Source organism: Ceratotherium simum, chromosome 16 (genome assembly GCF_057802395.1).
Source record: "Ceratotherium simum simum isolate JZ-2026a chromosome 16, ASM5780239v1, whole genome shotgun sequence".
Taxonomy (NCBI): Eukaryota; Metazoa; Chordata; class Mammalia; order Perissodactyla; family Rhinocerotidae; genus Ceratotherium; species Ceratotherium simum.
The window spans coordinates 57278844-57301436 of record NC_141915.1 but is presented as its reverse complement, the minus strand read 5'-3'; the positions used below and the strand labels follow the sequence as shown (position 1 = coordinate 57301436).

General features: G+C 54.3%; 1 protein-coding gene across 3 annotated transcripts in view; it reads right to left on the bottom strand.

The window, feature by feature from the left end:
• MGAT5B (alpha-1,6-mannosylglycoprotein 6-beta-N-acetylglucosaminyltransferase B) overlaps positions 1-22593 on the bottom strand; it is a 78980-nt gene that overhangs the window by 42458 nt on the left and 13929 nt on the right. For 2 of the 3 annotated variants that reach the window (XM_087441673.1, XM_087441675.1), the window contains exons 3-7: positions 21310-21457; positions 3151-3260; positions 2656-2729; positions 1506-1676; positions 565-729 (exon numbers count right to left, since the gene is read on the bottom strand). In XM_087441673.1, coding sequence (XP_087297799.1) covers positions 565-729; positions 1506-1676; positions 2656-2729; positions 3151-3260; positions 21310-21457 — 668 coding nt within the window. Of the gene's footprint in view, positions 1-564; positions 730-1505; positions 1677-2655; positions 2730-3150; positions 3261-21309; positions 21458-21665; positions 21721-22593 lie in introns of all 3 variants that reach the window. The other variant, XM_087441676.1, reaches the window with a different exon arrangement.

The following is a 22593-nucleotide window of genomic DNA, read 5'->3' as shown; positions in this document are numbered from 1 at the left end:
AAGGGGCAGAGTGACCACACGGGGCACTGGGGATACAGGTGAACAAGACGGTCACATCCTGCCCTCAAGGCGCTGATGTCCCAATGGAAGAGGAGAACAACAGTAAACACAGACAAGAGAGAATCTCATGAAACGATAGGGGCTCTGAAAGAAATAAACAAGTGATGTGAGAGTCAGGTCAGTATTGCGTGGATGATGGATAGATGGACGGATGGATGGACGGACAAACCAATGAATCTCCCCAAAACAGGCTACATTATTCCCAACATTCCAGGCAAATGCCATGACTTTTCTGTTTGACAAGAACAAATGTCTACAGAATGCAGGACCCCTAAGTGGGGGAGAGGGCTTGTGGTTCTACCCCAAAGCTGAAAAGGGCCAGGGACCACCACATGCATCTATCTTGACTCTGCCTCCCCAACCCACCCCCGGCTCAAACTCAAGTAAATTCAATAAAACTTTCCCGAGGGCAGACCCAGTGCCCACCTGGAAGCCTGGGGTCCTGAGCTAGTTTCCTAAGCTCTGTGAGTTCAGCTCCCCGAATGCACAGAGAGGGTAAGGTACCTGCTTCTGGTCCCTCTGGACACCCCCCAGCTTCCGTGCTAGGCGCTGGGCGGCCATTGCCCACTGGGCTGTGAGCCGCTTGGTCCGTTTCTTCATGAAGATTAGAGACTCCTTCCCACTGCCCATCAGCTCCAGGAGGTGGGACAGGTTGCTCCGGAAAACTGCCTGGAGGGGAGTCCAGACCTCAGTGCTCGAAAGCTCTGACCCGCAGCCATGCCACCACTGTCATGCGCTACCCTGGGGACAGGGGCTGGCACCCTCCCCATGACGCTGGGGCCTGCTCTAGCTTCTCCAGCACTTTCTAAGAGGCCCACCAGCCCCCACAGTTGGGGAGCCCTGCTCTCACCCCCCAGCCAAGTGGTCTGTCCCAGCCCAGCTCCAATCAGCCTCCTGTCCTGAGCCCTTCAGGAGGTAGTCAGTTATGACAGTGCCCAGGGATCCCAGCTGCTCCAAGGAGGGAGTGAGGGTAGTGGTCAGAGCCAGGGTCCAGATGGCAGGGAGGCCAGGCCACCTTTCAGTGGAGCCAGAATAACCAGACGCCTTGAACAAGTTAACTCAACTCTCTAGACCTCAGACTTGTCATCTGTCAAATACGATTGCATAAGGACTGCTGGGAGGTTTAAGCACATAAAGTGTCTGGCACACAGGAAGCCTTCATAAGTGACAGCTGTTATTACTATTATTTTAGTCCATTGAAGCAGTGCCTCCAGGGCCTCAGGTTGCCCCTCAGGCAGGCCCAGCTTTGCAGCATCCCCAGAAGGTGGGACGGGCACTGTCAGGCTGGGGGGCTGAGACCTGCCCATCTACCAGGCAGAGCTGGCGGCCTCATTTTACCAGGGGGGCGAAGCATTCCTCCCACCGTCCCCCAAGGATGTCTCACCTGGGGAGGCCAGCTGACCCATCACCAGCCCCTCACTGGCCCACCTGCCTCCCAGGCCTACCTGGACTTTGGGGAGAGGCTTGGGGGCCGTCTGGGCAGCCGTCTGGTTCCTCCAGGGCAGCAGCGGGCAGAACCACTCGACCTCACTGAGGTAGATGAGGAAGGAGCACTCGGTGCCGTCCACCCCAAAGAACGCGTAGCACGGGTCAGAGGTCCAGCGGGCACGCATCCACTGAAGAGAGGGCCAGCCTGGGTCAGGGAGCCGGCGCCAGCCCACCCACACCCTCAACGGGCCCCCCCGCATGCACGTCCCTGGGGACCCTGAGGTCCTTCAGGACGAGGCTTCTGGGGCCCACCCTAAAGAGGCAGCAAGGGCCAGAAGTAGAGAAGAGAGACTGGACCAGGGCCCCATGACCTCAGGGAAGGCAGGGCAGGACCACCATCCCCCAGGCCCAGAAAGAGGAGAATTCAAAGAGAATAAGGCCGGGTCAGGGCACACGCGGGCAAAGCTCTGGGGCAAACAGCACGAGGCACAGCAGCGAGGGGCCTGGCTGGTCTCCCTCTCCCTTGGTTCCCCATCCGCGTTACTGAGAACAGGATTCAGCTGAGGCCAAGGTTGGGGAACAGTCTCTCAGGGTGCAAGGGCTGGGACCAGATCACCCACAGTGATCCGACGTGGTCACCGAGGAAGGGATCTGCAGTGCTGCCGCCCCACCCCCTTGGAGAATTCAGAACCAGTTGCGAGCTAGCTTTTACGCTTGTGGACTGGCTCCCTGGAAGGACAGACTTCATGCAACCGGAGGCGGGGCCAGAGGGGCTCTCCGTCCAGCTGGTTAGCTGGGCCAGGAGGACAGGAAGAGAGACTGAGTCTCCTCCTTGTCTGAACCTGTCGGGAATCAGGCTGCTGGTGGTAGTAGGCATATATTTAATAGTTCCTTTGCTGTAAGAAAGTACTGAAACATGACATCCTGGGGAATTTGGGCTGGAGGGCCAGGCAGATGGCCCAAGCAGAGAGGCTGTCTCTCTGAGGTTGGCCTCCGCCAGCTAGATCCAGGGTCAGGGTCCAGGGGCTGGGCAGAGAGAGCCTTGCTGGTGGATATCCCTGCCAGGAGTGGGGTCCCAGAGCCAGTCTGAGGCATGGCCCCCCGAGGAGGAGCCCACCCCTCCTGGTCACCCCCACCCCCACCCCCACCCTCAGCTCCAGGCCTTACCTCCACCTTCCCTGAGCAGTCAGGGAACTTGGGGTCGCTGGGCGCCTCACACTGGTCCCGCCGGCCTTCAGACACTGCAGGAGGAGAAGGTCAACTTGCTGAGGACCTGAGCTGCCCCCTTCTGCCACCACACCCACCCTCCTTAGAGGGTTCAGAACCAGTAAGGAGCTGGCTTGAATGGCTAGGAACCAGCTGCCTGGATGGGCAGACCTCATGTAGAGGGCAGAGTTAAGGCCTGTAGCCCCCAGCCTGCTACTCCCCACATCAAGAGGAATAGAAGGGCCACCCTGGTCTCCAGGGACCTCTGCTGTCCTCAGCACTCTCATGCCAGGTCAGCGTGGGATGAGCCCGAGTCACCCCACTGAGAGCCTGAAGGAGGGCCCTGAGGAGCCAGAGGAGCTGCTGTAGGGAAAAGTCAGGGCCCCATCCCAGAGGTCCCTCTCAGGACACAGGCCTCCTGAGGGAAGAGGGGTGCCCCCTGGCCCCCACCCTTACTGTGCAGGAGCAAGCTGTGGCGCAGGATCTGGTCCACCTTCACGGCGATGTCCGAGACGTTCTGGGCGATGGCCTGGATCCGCTCCATGAGCCCGGCCCCAGGGGGAAACCTGGGAGTGGGAGAAGCCAGGGGTTAGCTGGCGGAGCCTGCCTTGGTGGCCTTCCCAAGAGGGCCTCACCTGGGGAGCAAAAGCAGCAGGACTGCTGTGCTCCCGGCACCCAAATGCTGCCCTGCCATGGACTGAAACGCTGTGATGGATAAGGCCAGGCAGGAAATGGAGCCGTCCACCGCCCCAGCCTGGGCTGGAGGGGCTGCCTAACCATCCACTGCACACGTTACCATATGGGAAAGCCCGTATCTGCATGTGCCAGGCGTGTCTGCACGTGTGTCGAAGAGCAGCCTGAGGCTGAAGAGGGCAGAGGAGTTCCGTGCAAGAGCCTGGACAGGATCTGTCCAGGGACCCCCAGGTGTCGGAGCCCTTTTCCTCGGCATAGCCGGCTGCCCTGCGTCTCTTTCTCTATTTCCTCCCAGAGGAGCTGTATCGTGCCAAAATAAATTCCACCCAAAGCAGCCTGGGGACTTGGCAACTATTAAAGCTCTAGTAAATTATTGTTGGGTTCCCGAGAATGAATTCTTCCCAGGATCTTAAACAAGTATACTGCCACAAACATCACAGCCCTCCACCCCACATCAATACCTGTGCTGCCTTTATTTTGGGAGAATTTATTTCCTTGTGTTGATTACTCCTTGGCTCTCAGAGTTTATTACACATCTTATGCAGTATTTACCTCCTTGCAAGAACTTCTACTGAGACAGCTCCCTCTCTGCTGGTGTATGGGTCTCAGTGCAGGCAAGACCCAGGGGCCTTTCTCCAGGAAGCTGCTTGCTTTTTTGAATGCACTAATTCCACTTCCTTTGATTCTCACCTCATCCTCTGGCTTTGCAGGCCCAGTTTAAGCTCTGTTGATTCCTTTACAAGGACCGGGTCTTTACTGCTGCACATAATGAGAATTATATGCAGGAAGATTTTTCCAACCCGGGCTCCTCTTGGGGTTGTAAACCCCACCTGCCCTCCTCTTCGATCTGGTGACCTGCCCACCAGAGAAGGCACAGGGGTGACCCTCCGAGGCTGCCTGCCCTCTCAGGCCACCCTTCCCCCCTCCGCTTTCTGTAAGGAGAGGAAGGGCAGTGGCCCCACCCACAGAGAAGGGCAGCTAGTGCAGAGACGTTCGGGGGCGAGGCAGACACAGGGAGGGGGGAAGAGGGTGACAGGAGGGGGAGATGAGCCCTCCGCACACACACATGCATGTGCACGCACATGTACACACCATCTGGTCAATCCTCTCAAAAATAAACAAACTAAAAACTCCAATGGAAAATGGCATTGCCTTTGTATTCCTTTCCTGGGCAGCTGTATCAAGGTACCACAAACTGGGTGGCTTAAAACAACACAAATTTATTCTCTCACAGTTCTGGAGGTCAGAAGTCCGAAATCAAGGTGTTGGCAGCATTGGTTCCTTCTGGAGACTCTGAGGAGAGTCTCCCCCAGCCCCGATCCTTGGCATTCCTTGGCTGGTGGATGCATTGCTCCATCTCTGGCCCTGTGCTTGCTTGGCCTTCTTCTCTGTGTGTCCAAATCTCCCCTTCTTGGAGGGACACCAGTCATTGGATTAGGGCCCCCTGATCCAGTATGACCTCATCTTAATTTAACTACCTTTGCCAAAACCCTATTTCCAAATAAGATCACATTCCTAGGTACTGGGGTTAGTACTTCAATACACCTTTTTGGAGGACACAATTCCACCCACAATGGCCTTCTATGAGATTACTAATGAGAATGAGAAGAGACTTAAAGACGGATGCTTCTTTTGCTGAAAAAGTCCTCAGGCAGAAGGAAGTAGAAATATTTCTCCTTGGTCTTTAGTTCGTCAAGGAATGCTGTTGGGAAGAGAAGTTGGCTCATCATCAATTTATAGAAATACAAGAGGAGATGAGCTGAAGCTCTGTCTCTTACGAGCTGTGTGACCCTGGGCAAGTGACTTAGCCTCTCTGTGCCTGGGCGTTCTCATCTCTTCAAATGGAGAAGATGATGGCACCTCCCTCATAGAGTCATAGTGAGGACTGAATAAGGAAAGACGGAAAGTGCGCAGAGGAGCAGCGCCCGTGTGAGAGAAGCACTGTCCGTGTTAGTGATCGTACTGTCACTGGTGTGGTTGGAGCTGCAGCAAAAGGGATTTGGCTGGACCAGGGTTTCTCTGCCTTTTTTCATTATTGTCCCCCAAAAGAGCCTTTTTTGGCTTTTTTTCCACTATTCACTTTCCCCCTTGAAATGTTAAAACCACAGATGTTCTGCTTCCCGTTTACAGACGATGGAGGACCACAGACCACTGTGATGTCTAAGATTGTTTCACCCTCAAGAGCCAATCTTCTCCCTTTGGGGGGCGATCCACGCCCACTGAGCATGCGCGGGTTAGACCAGAGAAGGAGCGCGATGACCTTGACGTCCACGAGGCTCTGCAACAAGTTCCCAATGCAGGCTGTGGAACTGCCTGCCCCGCCGACCGACAGGGGCAGGACGGACACTCCTCTGACTGGAGGGAGCCCCTTAGATGATCGAAGGAGGCGGCCACAGCGCAGATGGCCAGGCCTCACGGCTGCCAGGTCAGGGATGGTGCGGTGGGGCCGGGGCACGACAGGAGGTGCTCCGGCAGGGAAGGACCAGGTGCCCCTCCTGACTTCTAAACAGAGACCCCAGGGCACACACAACCCGCATCGGGGACCAGCCGGGGCTCCTGCCAGGCCACCAGAGAGTTTGGAAGGGAGCCCACTCCACTCCAAGCCTTCCTGAAGGCACCTTTCCCTCAAGGCTCTGCTCCATCCACCCTTCGGGAGCCTGATCACTTCTCTGAGCCCCCACACCTGGGTGTGGTTGTGAGGCTAGCCTGAAACCTCCAATGGAGCACTGAGTCCTCAAGGACAGGGGCACACTTTCCTATGTGGAGCCTGGCACTGCCAAGCCTGGGCCACGTGCCCGGGGCTCCATCACTGTACTGGGTTGAATAGTGTCCCCCCAAATGCACATCCACCTGGAACCTCAGAATGTGACCTTATTTGGAAATAGGGTCTTTGCAGATGTAATTAGTTAAGGTGAGGTCATACTGGATTAGGGTGGCCCTAAATTTGATGACTGGTGTCCTTATGAGAAGGCCACACGAAGACACACAGGGAGAAGGTGGCCGTGTGACAATGGAGGCAGAGGTGTGGCCACAAGCCAAGTGACGCCTGGAGCCACCAGAAGCTGGAAGAGGTGAGGAAGGATCCTCCCCTGGAGCCTTCGGGAGGAAGGAAGTCCTGCTGATACCTTGATTTCAGACTTCCAGCCTCCAGATCTGGGAAAGAATAAATTTCTGTTGTTTTAAGCCACCCAGTTTGTGGTCATTTTTTACAGCAGCCCCAGGAAACGAATACAATCACCATCTGCAGAATTGAAGGAAAATGGTTTTTAATCCATCACAAAAAGGGAGTCCAGGTTCCCCTGAACCCTGCTGTCAGGAACTTCTCTCCAACCCATGCTCCCCTTGCTGGAGCCCAAGCTTAATTCTGCTGCTGCTTTCATGGGAGATGAAGAACAGCTGGGGGACACCTTAACGTTTCAGCCCTGGGTCTGCGACTCTCCACATTATTCCGAGATTTATTGGAAGGAGTGATGACCTTAGAGTCAGAGGTCCTGGATTCAAATCCTGGCTCCACTTGACAGCTGTGTGACCTTGGGCCAGTTACCTAACCTCTCTGAATTCAGGGGTCAGCTCCTATAAAATCTGAATCATCGCAACTACCTCACAGAGTATTGCAAAGATTAGACATAAGCCTGAATTAAAGTACTCAGCACACAGTAGGCGCTCAATAAATGCTTGAGATGCTTTTGCTCCCTACCTACAGCAGTCACCCCATCCCCGAGAGGAAGTATCATAAGCCTAACTACAGAGCAAAGCACTTTACTTTTTGGGGGATTCAGCAGTTTTCACGTGATAAGCGTTTTTGCATACAACGTACCACTAGCAGGGGCTTTAAATAGCGCTGATGGCATCTGTCTGATTTGACAAGTTCAACTTGCTCACAACAGAATCACATGGCGTCACTATTATTACACTGGACTTCGCATTGGCGCAGCACTTTCTATTTTCAAATAATATATGATTAGGCTTCTCTCCCTGAGAAGCTTTTTAAAAAATGATGATAGGGCCGGCCCCGTGGCTTAGCGGTTAAGTGCGCGCGCTCCACTACTGGTGGCCCGGGTTCGGATCCCGGGCGCACACCGACGCACCGCTTCTCCGGCCATGCTGAGGCCACGTCCCACGTACAGCAACTAGAAGGATGTGCAGCTATGACAGACAACTATCTACTGGGGCTTTGGGGGGAAAAAAATTAAAAAATAAAAATAAAAAGGATGATAAAAGTAGGTGCTGCGAGGCCTCAAACCAAGCCCGTCTGTGACCCGGGAAATGCCCAAGTAGAAAAGAAAAAGGCGGGATGGCTGGGAAGACAGCACAGCTGCCTCCAGCAGACGGAACCCTGAGCCATGGGGTTGTCACCCCCTGGCTGTCACCCTATGGCGGGGGGCTGACATGTCAAGGGGCAGGGCCAGGGCACGCAGCGCTTCTAGTAGTCCACGAACATGTTTTAGTTTCTCTAAAAATCAGGAAATAAACCTTGTAGATCAAAGAAAACATTTTAACATGTAATGTTAATATATTCATCTTTATACCAAGCAGCCATAAAATATAATTTTGCTACAGGTTAAATTGTGTCTCCCCCAAATTCATATGTTGCAGTCCTAACCCCCACTACCTCAGAATGTGACCTTACTTGAAAATAGGGTGATTTCAGATGTAATTAGTGAAGTTAAGATGAGGTCATACTAGAGTGAGGTGGACCCCAACTCCAACATGCCTGGTGTCCTTACAAAACGAGGACATCTGGACACAGACACGCACGCAGAGAGAACGCCGTGTGAGGTCGGAGTGATGCTGCCAAAGCCAAGGACCTGCCAGAGGCCGGGAGAGGGACTGGACCAGACCCTTCCCAAGCGCCTGCAGAGGGAGCACAGCCCTGCTCACACCTTGATCTCGGGCTCCCACTCTCTAGAAATGTGAGACCATGCATTTCTGTTGTCTAAGCTACTCAGTTTGTGGTACTTCGTTACAGCAGCCCTAGGAGATCAATGCAATTTTTAATAATTTTTCTGAAAGAAGGCCCCTGAAGTCATGATGCAGCCCAGGGAGGCCGGGCTTATCCTAGACGGCTAGGAAGACATGAGGAAAGTGTCCCGCAAATGATCGGGATAATACAACAGGCAAGACGCATTGAGCACTCACTTGCCAAGCTCTTCGTGTATACTGTCTCATCTAATTCTCATGACAACATCACGATTCCTTTTAACGGCCCCATTGTACAGATGAGGAAACTGAGGCACAGCAAGGTTGAGTAACTTGCTCAAGGTCACACAGCTATTACGTGGGAAAATCAGGTTCCAACCAGGCAGCCTGGTTCCTGCTGAAACTGGCTGCCGTGCTGCAGAGGGGCAGATGGGGGAAGATGTTCCTGGGGGAGGCTGAGCCACAGGCACTCTGGGGGACAGGGAGCCGGGCCTTCCAGACACATGCCTGGGCACACATGCAGAGTTTACAAGGTGGTACAGGGCCCCAGTCCTTTGTCCTCGGTAAGGAGGCAGCCTGGTCAGTGCCGTTTCTGCTGGGATAACAGCCAACACCCCCTGCAGGTGGCAAAGCCTGAAAGAGTTCTGGCGAAGGAGTGTCCCTGGCAACATCCACCCTAACCCTGTTGGGCCTGTTACCAGGGTACAAACCTGGAATTCTGTATGCCCGGGCAGGGGGATGGGGAACGGTGCCCTCAGCCTCACTCCCACTGCCCAATGCACCTCCAGTCTTCCTCCAACAGCACAAATGACTGAGAGCCCTTTAATCCTCCCACTTGTAGTATATTTTCATTCCTTTCCTTTTTTATCTCTGGTGCGTGCATTTTAAAGCAGAAAGTGGATAACCCAGATGAGCCTGAACCGGCGGGCTTCTGGCAGGGTGGCATGAGTGTGAGCAGTGAAGGCCCAGGGCTGCTTCAGGGAGAGGCGGGGAGAGAAAAGGAAGGCTGGAGATCCCAGAAGAGATGCCCCGGGAGGAGGTCCCACCGACCGTGAGCCTTCCATTCATATTTACTGTGTGCCTGCTCTGCTTTGGGCGTGGAGGACACACAGGAGGATCTGACGCAGGCCCAGTCTCAAGGTCGCCCTGAGTGGTATTAGAGAGAAGGGACAGGGTGAGGACAGCTTGGGGGGTGTCTGTTTGGGGCGACCCTCAGGCGTATCACAGCATGTCACTGTGCCCTCTAACGGCAGGGAGGGGGCAACATGTGGCCGCCCAAGAACCCTCACCCTGCACATTCCAAAGAAAGGTCTGTCCCTTCACCTACTCACGGAGGTCACCTCTGAGCCCTTGGAAGGTCCCGCCTGATAAGAGTGTCTTTGTTTACCTGGGGGTCTTGGGCCAGCCAGATAGGCTATGCTAACGACGTGATTTAGGGTGGGGGCCTTGGGCCACACAGCATCAGCTGGACCTCTTGAGGGGCTGCAGACCAAGGTCAGCCATGTGGGTGGTCAGTCATGTCTACGTGACTGAGACCCAATAAAATCTCTAGATGCCAAAACTCAGGTGAGCGTCCCTGTGGTGGTGCATCATTCTGGGAGAACTGAGCGCTGTCCACACAACTCTACCGGGAGAGACGCCCGGAAGCTCACGCCTGGTCTCGCCTGGACCCTGCCCCACGCGCCTCTCCCCGTTGCTGATCTCCGTTCCCTGTAATAAACCGTAACTGTGAGAACAACAGCTTTGCTGAGTTCGGTTCCTTCTAGTGAAGCATTGAACCCAATCAATGGTGGTCTTGGGACCCCCGAACCCACTGTGTCAGTGTCCGTGTCTGGAGCCCCATCAGGACCACCCTGGGGTCGCCCTCTCCTCGCCACACAGAGTCTGCCATTTCCCTTCTTGCCCGGCACTCAGGGCCATGTGGGGGTGCAGAGAACGCTGGCCCAGGCCCAGCACCTAGAGCTTTGTTCTGCCTTCAGCAGAGGCGGGGTCCAGAGCCCCAGAGGCTCCTGCACATCGATGCCCAGCAGTCCCAGTGGCCCAGGGTATACAGACTCCTGACTTACTGACATATGGAAAAACGACTGTTGAGCAACGGATATTGGGAATTCAGCTCGTTGGCACATATCAGTGAGAGCATAGGGGCCTGCAGTGTGCCTGGGAGAGGGTGGCTGAGGGGGAGGGTGCCCTGGCGCTTCTGCTGTGCCAGGAACAAGGAGGCGCAGAGCCACTCACAGCCCAAGTGGGACTCTCCCCCCCAGCTACTCCTATCCAGGTACACGAGGCCCACCTCGCTCTGCCCCCAGGCCCTCTGCTCCATTTCCCAAGGGGCAGGACGAGGTCAGAACTCTCCCCACATCTGGAATGTGGCTGCACACTCCAGATCTTCTTGGGTTCCAGACTTCTCTGCAACACCACGAAAGGCTTCCCACCTCCTGCCCTGATCCCACACCCGCCACACTGAGCTGGCTTCTTTCTTGTTCGGTGGGGTGGGGGAATGCACACAGTCACATCTCGTCAACCCACTCCAAGAATCCCCCTGCCCTCCTCAGGGACTGCGAGAGCCATGAAGGGCTTAAAGGGGAGCAACACTGTGTAAGACACACTGTGAGCTTAGGAGCCAACCAGCCTGCTAGGCCGACCCTGCGCTGCACGTCCCAGCCAGGGGCATTGATCTGAGCCCTCTGAGCTCCAGCTCCCTCATTTGTCAAAGGAGGTGTGATGGTTAATTTTATGTGTCAACTTGATGGGGCTAAGAGATGCCCAGGTAGCTGGTAGAACATCATTTCTGGGGTACCTGTGAGGGTGTTTCCAGAAGAGATTAGTATTTGATTGGCGGACTGAGGAAGATCCCTTCCATCAATGCGAGTGGGCATTAGCCAGTTGTTGAGGCCCTAATAACATAAAGATGGAGGAGGGGCTGATTCACTCTGCCTGAGCCGGGAAGTCCATCTCCTCCTGCCCTTGGCCATAGGTGCTGCTGCTTCTCAGGCCTTGGGACTCACACTGAAGGACACTGCCCGCTTCCCTGGGCCTCCAGCTTGCACACAGCAGGTCATGGGACTTCTCTGGAGGCCCCTGACTAATATAATACAGGAGGCAACTCTCCTAGGGCTGCTTTGAGGAATAAATGATATGACACACTTAACCTTGCCTGGAGTGCTCAATACTTAGTTTCAATGATTACTTCTATGGTTGTCGTCATTATTACTGCTTGTGGTGGGCACTCCAAGTTAGGTCCCACCCCTTTCGGATAGGATGAAGCCCCCATTAGATGTGCCCAACAACAGAATGGACCACATTGAAAATGGCGAGTCTCCCAACACCGAGATTGCTTAAGCAGATGTGTAAGTGGATCTGAGAGGCGAGGACAGGGTTCCGGCCCCTGCTGGGAGGCTGACCTGGAGACGTGCCTGGCACTGTTCCCTCCAGGCTGGGACTGTGTAAGGGCCTGTGCTCTTGGCGGAGGCGAATCTGGCCCCAGCCTTTGCACTTAATGCTGCAGCAGGAGGTCACTCCTGAGCCAGGCCAGGAGGCCCCCTACGGGCACAGCCAGGCAGAGCGGAGTGAGGCTTTCTGGCCCCAGCCTGTAAGCTGTGGGGCCGGGCAGGGGCAGAAAAGATGGGGACATTCTGCATTATCAGGAAGCTCTTGGGGCCAGCAGGGCTCATACATGAGTTGAAGGGTCCCACCATCCCTCCCAGCTGGGCGGAGACCCCACGCAGAATCATGGGACTTTTTCACACCCCACTCCCCACAAATGTGGCAGTCAGGTGGTTGCCCAGGCTCTCAGCACCACAGGCTGTGCAGACAACGCAGGCCAGGCCCGTTACCCTCCAGCCCTACGACCTGGGGTGGTCCTTTTCCCGTCTGAGCCCAGTTCCCTCCTCTGTGAGTGACAGACCTGGATAGGATCTTCCTCACTCGGCCGCTGGTCAAGATCAAAGTTCAAGAGAACCCAACAGCACGTGGCGGTTATTATTATCTATGGTCATCATTAATTATTATTACTGCTACTTCAGCCAGCTCTGCAACAAAGTCCATTGGAATCCAGAACACACCCCTTGGGGCCGAGGGCCACCACAGGCGTGACACTGGCTGGAAGAGGCCCCTGACCTCTCTCTCCTGTAAAGGTGCCCATGGTGGCCCAAGCCAGTCTCTGAAACATGAGGGTCTGCAAACAGCCCCAGGCAGGGGCAGGAAGGGGGCAAGCAATTCCCCAGGACCTGTGGGCTAACAGGTGCCATCCTGGGAGCTCTGACCTGCCCTGCGTGGTGGAGCCATCCCTCAGTGTGCCCAAACCCGTCATGTTGCCCTCCTGAGAACCTCCCCCGGCTCAAGAGTCAGCACTCTGAGAGCCCAGAGGGGACCTCAGAGACCTGCCGCCCCGCACCTTACTTTACGCCCCGCGCCTTACTTTACGGAGGGGAAACTGGCCCAGAGAAGGTAAAACAACTTCCCAGGGGTGGGGCTGGGGTCAGGGCAGAGACTCAGATGCTGGCCCCCTGTGCTCCCTCCCACTGTATTTGTAAAACAGCTAAATGAGCTCAGAGTGTGAGACTTGGGCCTGTGTAATTTTTCAGAAACCAATAAGCACCAAAATGATCATTTCTTACTCAGAAAGTACAAGAAGCCAAGCCAGGCCTCTGGTCACCTGCCCACCCCACTCCCCACCCCAGGGGGCCACCCAGGGGATATTCTAAGTATCCATGGTATTCTAAGTCCTTGCATGCCTGCTCGAGTTCACGCCCACAGACTGACCACCAGCCCCTCTTGCTCGGGCACAAGTGGTCTCCTGGAGCCGCTGGCCCCCAGGCTGACCCTGGTGCAGCCAGCTCTGGGCCCCCTGAAAAGGCAGCCGACATCACAGGCCACCCGCCAGCCACAGGATACTTGGCTCACTCCACCACCCAGGGCCAGGACCATGGGCCAGAGCCAAGCCGGGAGCTCTGCAGCGCCCCGGCCACCAGCGGCCACTTCCCCTCAGGACACCGCTCCAGTCATCAGCTCCCCTCAGGCCAGGCCCCCAGGGGCCTGCTGAGGCTGAGCCCCTCCTCCCAGCCCCATGAGGTAATCGCCGATTCCGTCCTCACTGCCCTGGCCCGTGACCGAGCGCTCCAGCACGCCTCAGGAAGGAGGTCTAATTTCTCGTTCCTCTCGTGATTTATGAGGGTTGCATTCAATTAGCGGGATATCGATTTCCGAGCAGCTGGCCAGCGTGCTTCCTGGGAGTTGTTATTTTATTATGAAACTGATCACTTTCCTTTTAAAACACAGGTGCCTGCAGACACAGTACCGAGAGACACAAACACGCACAGCCAGAAACTCGAGCGTCGAGGACGGGGAGACGTGATCCCTCTGTGTCTGTCTGTCTGTCTGTCTCTGTCTCCTCACACACACCACGCGGGACACAGGAAACCCCCGCCCTGGGGTCCAGCCTTCCCTGCATTTTTACTGCTCTCCTCTTTAGTTTCAGCCCCTCTTCACCCCCATCCAGAGTCCCTGATGCTGTGGGGGCTCCAAACAGATGAGCAAGGATCTGACAGCTCCTCCCCGAGCAAAAGCAGAGAGGACTCCTCTCTTCTGCACCAAGAAATATACATACATACATACATCCAGCCACGCCCCACATGACGACGCTCTACGACAGACAGCACACACGACAGTGGTCCCACAAGGTTAGTACCACACAGCCTAGTTGTGTAGGAGACTGTACCATCTAGGTTTGTGTAAGTACACTCTGTGATGTTCGCACAATGACAAAATCGCCTAATGACGCATTTCTCATAACGTGTCCCCATCGTTAAGTGATGCATGACTGTACATACACACACACATACATACACACATAGATGTTTATATTAGATAGCTAGGTAGATGATAACCTTCCCATTAGTGCCAGGAACAGAGCGGGAGTTGGGCTGTGTGTGGTCTCATCACTTGGGGAAGGGATTGGTGCTCCATGAGTGGGGCAAAGCCAGGGTGTCGAAGCTGCCCCGGGGGGAAAAGGGTCCCCATCTCCACCCCCACCCCAGGCCTGCCTTCTCCTGAAGAGTTTTCTTTGATTATCGCATATGTAGCACAGTCTTCCTCTATTTTATATGTGGGACGCCACTGCGGTATGGCTTGATGAGCAGTACATAGGTCCGTGCCTGGGATCCAGACCCGTGAACCTCAAGCCACCGAAGAGGAGTGCGAGAACTTACCTGCTACACCATCAGGCCAGCCCCTCGTATGTATATTTTATAATTAAGACACATTGAGATCCTACTGTAGGTGCCTGTCTTTTGTCTCTTTTACTTATATCGTGTGACGAGTACATAGCTATTCATTAAATATTTTTTAACATATGATTTTCAGTGGTTACATTTTATTCCATCATGTATGGAATAATGTATTCCATATAGAATAATCCATACCATATGGACCTTTTCCTATTGTCTTCTCAATAGTAGCACATAGATGTGTCTATTTGGCTGTACCCTTGATGATGAAAGTCTTATAATTAAAACATATGTGCCAGTTTGATAAGTTAAACTGTTTCTTAAAAGTGGAATTTTTATTATCAGTTGATGTTGAAATTTTTCCCACATTCTTCGTCCAGTTAAATGTTCTTTTGTTCAAAATTCTACTTTGTTTGACGTAAATATTGCCATCCAAACTTTCTTTTCATTTGTGTTTTTAGATACATTTTGCCCTTCCTTTTATTTTAAATTTCTGAGTCATTGGGTTTAGGCCTGTCTTACAAACAACAGGAATCTGTGCCTTTATTAGAGATGTTTAACCCGTTCACATTTATTGTCGTGTTTGATAGGTTTCTACCCCAGAGGACTGACAGACCTTCTCACCCAGCTGCCAATCCCTCCCCCCGAGTCTGGTGTCTCTCCAGCCCTGGAGCCAGACGAACTCCCAGATCATCCACCACGAGGCTGTCCTGTCAGGAGGGGGCAAATCCAGGAGCTGGGCCAGCACAGGGTCTGAGAGAAATGAGGCATGTCTTTTAAAATTGAGCCCAAAGTTGTCTTAACAGGTAAAGTGTCCCAGGCCCGCCCCGCCACACTTCCTCACAGGCCCTCAGGGAAGCTAGTCTCCCAGCCACGTGTCCCGCCAACACAGACATGGCAGCAATGTCTAGAAGCGTTTTTGAGTTTTTAAATAAAGCTTTTTTAAAAAAAATTTTTTACAAACAAAAAACCTTCTCTCATTACCCACAGACAAGAATTTTGATGTATGTCCTTTCTGCCATCTTTTCTGCACTATTTTATTTTTATTGAATTTTACACTCTATGTAATCCCACTCTATTTATAATTACATAACCTGCTTTTTTCATATTTTCATTTACTATTAAAATCCCAGCATTTCCCCGTCAACATACTTTTTAACGGCTGCATGAACCCCACCGAGCAGGGTTGATGTAATTTGTCTGTTTCCTCACTGGTGGGCATTTAAATTGTTGCTCAAAATTTGGACACTTTAAAGGCCACAATGACCAAGATGATCATAGAAATTAAGCCTCTTTTCTTAGACGGATTCCCAGAATGAAATGACCAGGTCCAAGGGTGTGACCCTGTTCGAAAGTCTCCACCCACGCAGCAGCCAGTGCCCCAGGGGCTGAGCCGGCTCAGGCTCCTGGAGGCAATGCAGCAACAACTCGAGATGCCCAAGTGGTCCAACCTTCTCAGTGTACAGAACAGACCGAGGCCCAACTCGTCTGGGGTGGAGTTGGCTGGAACTACACGCGGCTTCTATCTCCCCATCACACCGTGCACCGTGGCACACTTACAAAGCCTGGGATTTACCTTTAACAGAGACCCAAGGGCACCCAAACTACCCTTCTTTCCTTCCTTGCTCTCTCCCTTCCTTTCTTCCTTCAACAAGTACTTACTGAACACAAGAATGTACAAATTGCTATTCTTGGGGCTGGGGTAGAGAAGTGCTGCCCTCACACAGCGGCCATTCCAGCCTGGGAGACAGACAATGAACAAGCAAATAAGGAAAACGCACAGGGTGTGAGAAGGTGATAAGGGAAGCAGGACGGGGAGTCCCGGAGAGTGGGGTACAGTTTGAAATAGGTCGTCAGGGAGGGCCTCATTAGTGACACATTTGAGCAAACACTGAAAGAAAGGGAGAGAGAAAACCACGAGAGGGAGAAAACTGGCTCTTTCACGCAGCCAGATCTGGGAAAGAGCATTCCAGGCAGGGCACAGCCAGTGCAAAGGCCCTGTGGCCAGAGGGAGACCACTGTGCTCCAGGAACAGCAAGGAGGCAGGTGGGCTGAATAGAGGGAGCAAGTGGGAAGACAGCAGGGAACAGCCAGAGAGACAAGGGGCCGGGCATGTCAGGGCCACAGGCCACTGGAAGGACTCCGGCTCTTAGCTGAGTGAGACAGGGAGTGGTGGAGAGCAGAGAAGGGACCTGATCTAATTGATATTTTAAAACCATCCCTCTGGCTGCCGAGTTGGGAACAGACAGGAGGGGGTGAGGTGGCAGTAGGGCAGGTGAGAAGAGGTGGATTCTGGGTGCGTTCTGAAGGTGGAGAGAATTTGCTGATGGACTGAACGTGGGTGAGAGAGGGAAGGGTCAAGTTCGACTCCGAGGTTGGGGGTCCAAGCAATGGAAATGATGCTGCTGACGTGGGCTGAGGGGAGGGCTAGTGCGTCCAGGAGATGCTGAATTTGAGTCATTCCCAGGACACAAAGGCAGGCGGGCAGGGGGACACTCGAGACTGGAGTCCAGGACTACGGCCCAGCAGGAGACACAAACTGGGGAATCTAGAGTGTGCTGGCTGTTTTTAGAGCTGTCAAGTTTGGGGCTCACTCCCACCACTCCCCGTCACTCACCAGGTCCTCAGCCACAGAGCGTGGCCGGGCTGCCCCTCCTCCCCATCACCCTCTCTCGGCCTCAGCATGTGTCTGGGTCTTCCAGGTGGTTTTGCTCATTCCCTGTCTGGACCGCCTGGCTGTGTCTCCTTTGTCAAAATGTCCCTTCCTTCCAGGCTCACCCCAAAGGCCCCCTCATCCCTGGGGACTTGGTCAGGTCTCCCCCGCTCTGCACCCTCACAGAGCAGGGAAGGGAGATGAAATGTCCCCCTCAGTGCCGGGCGCAGGGCCAGGTGGTCCTCCCCTCCGTCAGTGTTGTCTCTAACTGATGAATGAGGAAACCGAGGCTCAGATGTGACCTGAGCCAGTCAGCAGCCAGGATTCAGACCCCGGGGCTTGTTCCCTGGGACTCTCTGCACCCAGGCCAGGCCAGGACGGGTGTGCAGTGGCTCGTAACACAGACCTGTTCTGCTTCTCCAGCTGTGCACAGGGACGGGCGCTGCCTCCCTCCCCCCGAGGGTCAGACGGACACGCTTTGAGGACAGAGCTCCAACCTCTGGCTCCCGTGTCCTCTCCACCTACTCCCCAAACTCCAGCCCAGACTCTGCACACAGGAGAGGGTCAACAAACATGGACTGATTGAATGCAGATTGCCTCATCCTTCCATCATCTTTGCTACTGCAGAGAAGCCTTGTGGAAAATTCAAAGATCATTACCATTTGGCTTTAGGATACATAATACGGTGCCATTAGCCGCAAATCAGCAAATAATCGCTAATTATGTTTTCCTAGGCTAAAAAACCAAATTTGCTTTCCTTGAGGACACACCAGCCGTGGGTGGGAGGTGACAGCCCAGAAGCTTCTAGAATGGCAGGAGGAGGACAGTGGGGTGGTTTTTTTTTCTTCAAAGTGAGGAATCCAATTGCAGGTAACTGCGAGTTTGCTGGAAACACAGCCGCACGCGCTTCTAGCTGCAGGCCGGTCAGGCGGAGGGGGTTGAGGGTAAGGAGGGGGCTGGCGTGTTTGTGCACAGGGGAGGTGTGAGAAGCAGCCTCCTGCGTGCCCTGGACACACCCATCGTTTCTCTCCCTGAAACCAGAAGCAACAGTGTCTCTGAAATTTATGGCTCTGCCTGTGGGGTTTGATGGGCTCTGCTGGTCATGATGGATTGTTGCTATTTCCCGGGATGGAGCTGGGAGGCGGCGGGCGCGTGCTCCCCCCGAGGAGAGGAAGGGCAGGGCAGGGGAGGGAGGGACAGGCCAGGACTGGAAGAAACCAGAGAGACATCGAATATGCTGGTGGTAGCACCCTCAGCCCAAAAGACCAGCCCGGAGCGCGGGCGCACGTGACCCTCGGCTCTGCTGTCCACAGCAGGACGCTCAGCGGAGAGCCAGCTGGCTCCTCTGCCCTCACCCTGGGGAGCAGACCTGTGGACAGAGGCTGGACCCGCAGCCCAGACAGGCAGGAGCACAGCAGGGGGCAGACAGGAAAGGGGAAAGTATGAGAGAGGGCGAGGGGCTAGACCAGAGGAGACACAAGCAGCATCGGGGAAGACCGACCTGTGTACATGGAGGAGAAAATGGGCTCAGGAGGAAGAACTCCAGGGGAGCCCAACACCTCTGCCTCCACCTCCCCATCTCTGCTACTGGCTCCTCTGCTTCCCCTCTTGTACCCCACTAATCCATTCTTCATCAGTCAGAGCAATCTTTCAAAAAAAGAAGTCAGATCCTATCACCCCCTCATTGAAAGCCCTCCGGTTACTTTCCACAGCTTAGAATAATGTCCCAACGCTACTTACCACAGCTGACAAAGCCCTCTGTCACTTGCCCTGTTGACCTCTCCTGCTCCTCGCCACACTCCACCATGTTGGCCTTCACATTGGTTCCTTTCCCCCAACATACCAAGCTTGTTCCTACCCCAGGGCCTTTGCACCCGCTGCTCTCTTTACCTCAAATTCCCTACTCCCAACTCCTCACATGGCTGGCTCTTTCCCATCATTCAGAATAGAGCTTAAATATCACCAGCTCGGAAGGGCTTCCTGAACCACCGTTTCCTAGTCACCCATCCCAGTCCTTCAGAGTGTGGAGCAGTAGCTGACATTTATTTCTTTTTCTTCATTACTGCTCGTCTCCCCACAGCAATGAGGACAAGGCTCATTACTGTGTCCCCAGCCCCTGTAGCCCTGCCTGGCACCTAGTAAGTCCAATACGCATCTCAGGAGCAGATCTCTTTAGTTTATTCTGTCAGCACCGGGCACCCAGCACATGGCCACGCAGCCCACCCGGGAGGCCCGACTTCCTGCCCATGAAGAGCTCCACGAGGAGCCAAGCACAGTGGAGGGCCCTTCACAGCCACTACGGCATTGAATCCCAGGCTCCAGCACTGTTATTCCAGCACCTACATTTTCCAAACCAAAAAAACCCCAGCAAAGGTCTAACAAAGGATTTTTTTTCTGAGTTGTGAATTAATTGATACGAAAGGTCTTGCAAAGAGAAAAAACTAACCCACGTGTAGCCACATGTTCAACAAGCAGCCATCAAGAGCACAGAGGTTAGAAAGGTGGGCTCTGCAGCCAGCTGGCCTGGGCCCAGAGCCAGGCCCAGCCCCTTAGCAGCTGTGCAACTTTGAGCGAGTTCCTGAACTTCTCTGTGCTTTGGTTTCCTCCTCTATGCATCGGAGATTAAAGGTTGTGGGGTTGGACTGACGAGATCATGGAGGTAATGCAACGAGGACGATGCCAGGCACTTGGTGAGCTTTCAGTAAATGTCACTGATTATGAGGACAGTGATGCCGACATAGGCTGACCCGACTGGGCATCCAGGACATTCAATCAGCGAGGCCAGCTTGAGGTGGCCCCACGGCCGGCCGCCCAGGACAGGCAGCCTACAGGGCAAAGGATCCCACCCCAGTCCAAAGGGACGGGCCGTGTTTTAGGCCCTACTTAGCAGGGGTCCCTCAGACACCACCCTCCTCAGGCCGGCCAGGGCCCCGCAACAGTGACGAGGACTCGATACCGTCACTTTCTCTGATTTTGCCCAACTCCAAACCACAGAAATGCATGAAACTTTAGCTTGCACATCACACACATTGGCTGAGGTATAGCTTTTCTGAAAATTGTCTAAAAGTGTGGATTCCAAACATATTTTTTAGCAGTAGAACACTTTTAGCAAATTACATTGGCCGAGGTATAGCTTTTCCCAAATTGGGCAAAAGTGTGGGTTTCAAACTACCTTTTTAGCAGTTAGAACACACTGAGCAAACCCATTGCATATAGAAGCCCGAGATCTGAAGGGCCAGGTGGAGCCCGCCTCCCTGGCGTGGGTGGGTCCAAGCCCCCACCCTCCACATCCGCGCCTGGGGACCAGGGCTCAGTCGGGACGGCCCTGACACTCCCTTGTTCTCCGGGGTTCCGGAGACCACTCTCACACCCAAGACACACGATTTGGTTGCACACCAACAAACCACAGGCTCCTGAGGATGCACGTGCGACTGCAGCACAAACTCCTGGGACTCTTGCAAATTCCGGCCTCAGTAGAGGAACAACTTAGAATGAATAAACCAGGAACTGCTTCTTGGCAAAGATGGCCCAGGTCCATGGGTGGAGGACAGATGATCACCGTGGCCATCAACCCACGTGGACATCCACACACGCCCGTCAACACGCACAGAGCTCAAAGTCGTCACGTTGAGTGAAAAAAGCTGGTGCAGAATATGCACCGTGGGGTGCCGCTTACGTAAGATTTGTGAAAACCACCCACTATGCATTTACCGTGTGGGTGCATGTATGTGTGTATAAAATGCATGTGTAAAAGCATTTAGAATGGACTGGAAGACCTTATACCAAATTCAGGAAGGCACCTGTCCCTCCAGGAAGCAGTTACAGGACACTTCAGCTTACATCTATGATGTTTTATTAAAAAGGAAAAAAGAAGGACGGGTTACCAATGTGACGAAATGTTAACGGTTGTTGAATCTGTGTGGTAGAAATGAGCTCTGGGTCACATTACTGTGGTTTTCTGTATTCTTAAAGTTCTCTCCAGATTAACACAAAGGGAATGACCAACAGCGCCCTCCCTCCCGCTGTGCTCTGGGAGCGCATTTCGAGGCTGCACCCTCACCCCCAGCACACCACGGGGTACCAGCCCTCCCCCTCTCTCCCTCCCGTGTCCTCGTGCCCCCTCACCTGTCCATGGCACAGTGCCCGTCGCCAGCAGCCCGCTGCGGCTCGCTGCTGTTCTGCCGTCTGGCCAGCACGTCCACGCGCCTCACCAGCAGCTCCAACAGGTCACTCATCTTGCGGAGGACGCCGCGAGACTCCGGCCCACTCATCACTGTGGGCAGAGCGTGGGCACAGTCAGGGGCGGGCCGAGCAGCCTGGAGGCCACCTGAGGCCACCTGGTCTCCAGGCCAGGGTGGCTCAGACTGCAGCCCCACTCCCATCTTCCCAGGAAGAGGAGGGGTCAGGAGAGTGACCCCGCGCCACCCCCAACCCCTGCTGGGCAGGAATCCAGAGAACCCTGGGCCGACCCCACTCCCTACCAGCTGTGTGACACTGGGATGACCTTTTAACTTCTTTGAGCCTCAGTTTTGTCGCCTGCAAAATGGAGCTTTAGATGTAGTCTCAGGTCTGTGAGATGACAGGGAAGGCCCGGCAGGGGGACAGGAACCTCAAAGCCCCCCAGCATCAAGGTCCAGACAGAACACTTGGATCTGAATCTCCCAGCCAGGCTGTTAAAACCCAGATTCCCAGGCCATAGTCTAGCTCTGCTGACTCACATCTCCAGGGCGGGGGGCCCAGGAACCCGCACTTTGCTTATTCCCCACGTGGCTTGGATGCATGGAGAGATCGTGAGCCTGTATTCGAGGGGCTCAGCGTCCTGCTGTTCTTCCTTCCCCATCCACTCCCCCAGACCCCACTGTAGAAAACCACTGTGAACTTGTCCTGACTCTCCAGCTGGTCTTCAGGTTCCCAAAGATCACCTCCAGGGCTGAGGGGCAAGGGGAGACCTTGTGAAGAACAAAATTAAATGAAAATAAGGTGCTTCAACCAAGATCCCGTTACCCAGCCGGGGACTCGCCACGACTTCCTTTCTAACCATTCCCGTCATTAGGGCTGCACATGCCAGTGTGGGAGAGCAAGTCCTCGCCTTCCTTTTTAATTAAACTTTGTGGAGGGTTTAAACAGCCCCTACAAATGGTCCATGAAGTACTCACTTCCAGGCACTGCAACCCCCAACCCAGCTCCCTGCAAACCCCGAGAGCCAGGCTCTGAATCTCTCATAACAAATGAGCAGAGTCAGTGGGGACGCCGGTGCTTCTAGGGGCTTCCCAAGCTGCCAGAGGGGACAGGGGGCACCTTAGGTTGGGTTCCCCAGAAGCAGACCCCGAGACAAGGGTTGAGAGCAAATTGTTTATTTGGGAGGCGAAGGAAATTCCAGTTGAGGAGTGGGGAGGTGACACATGGAAG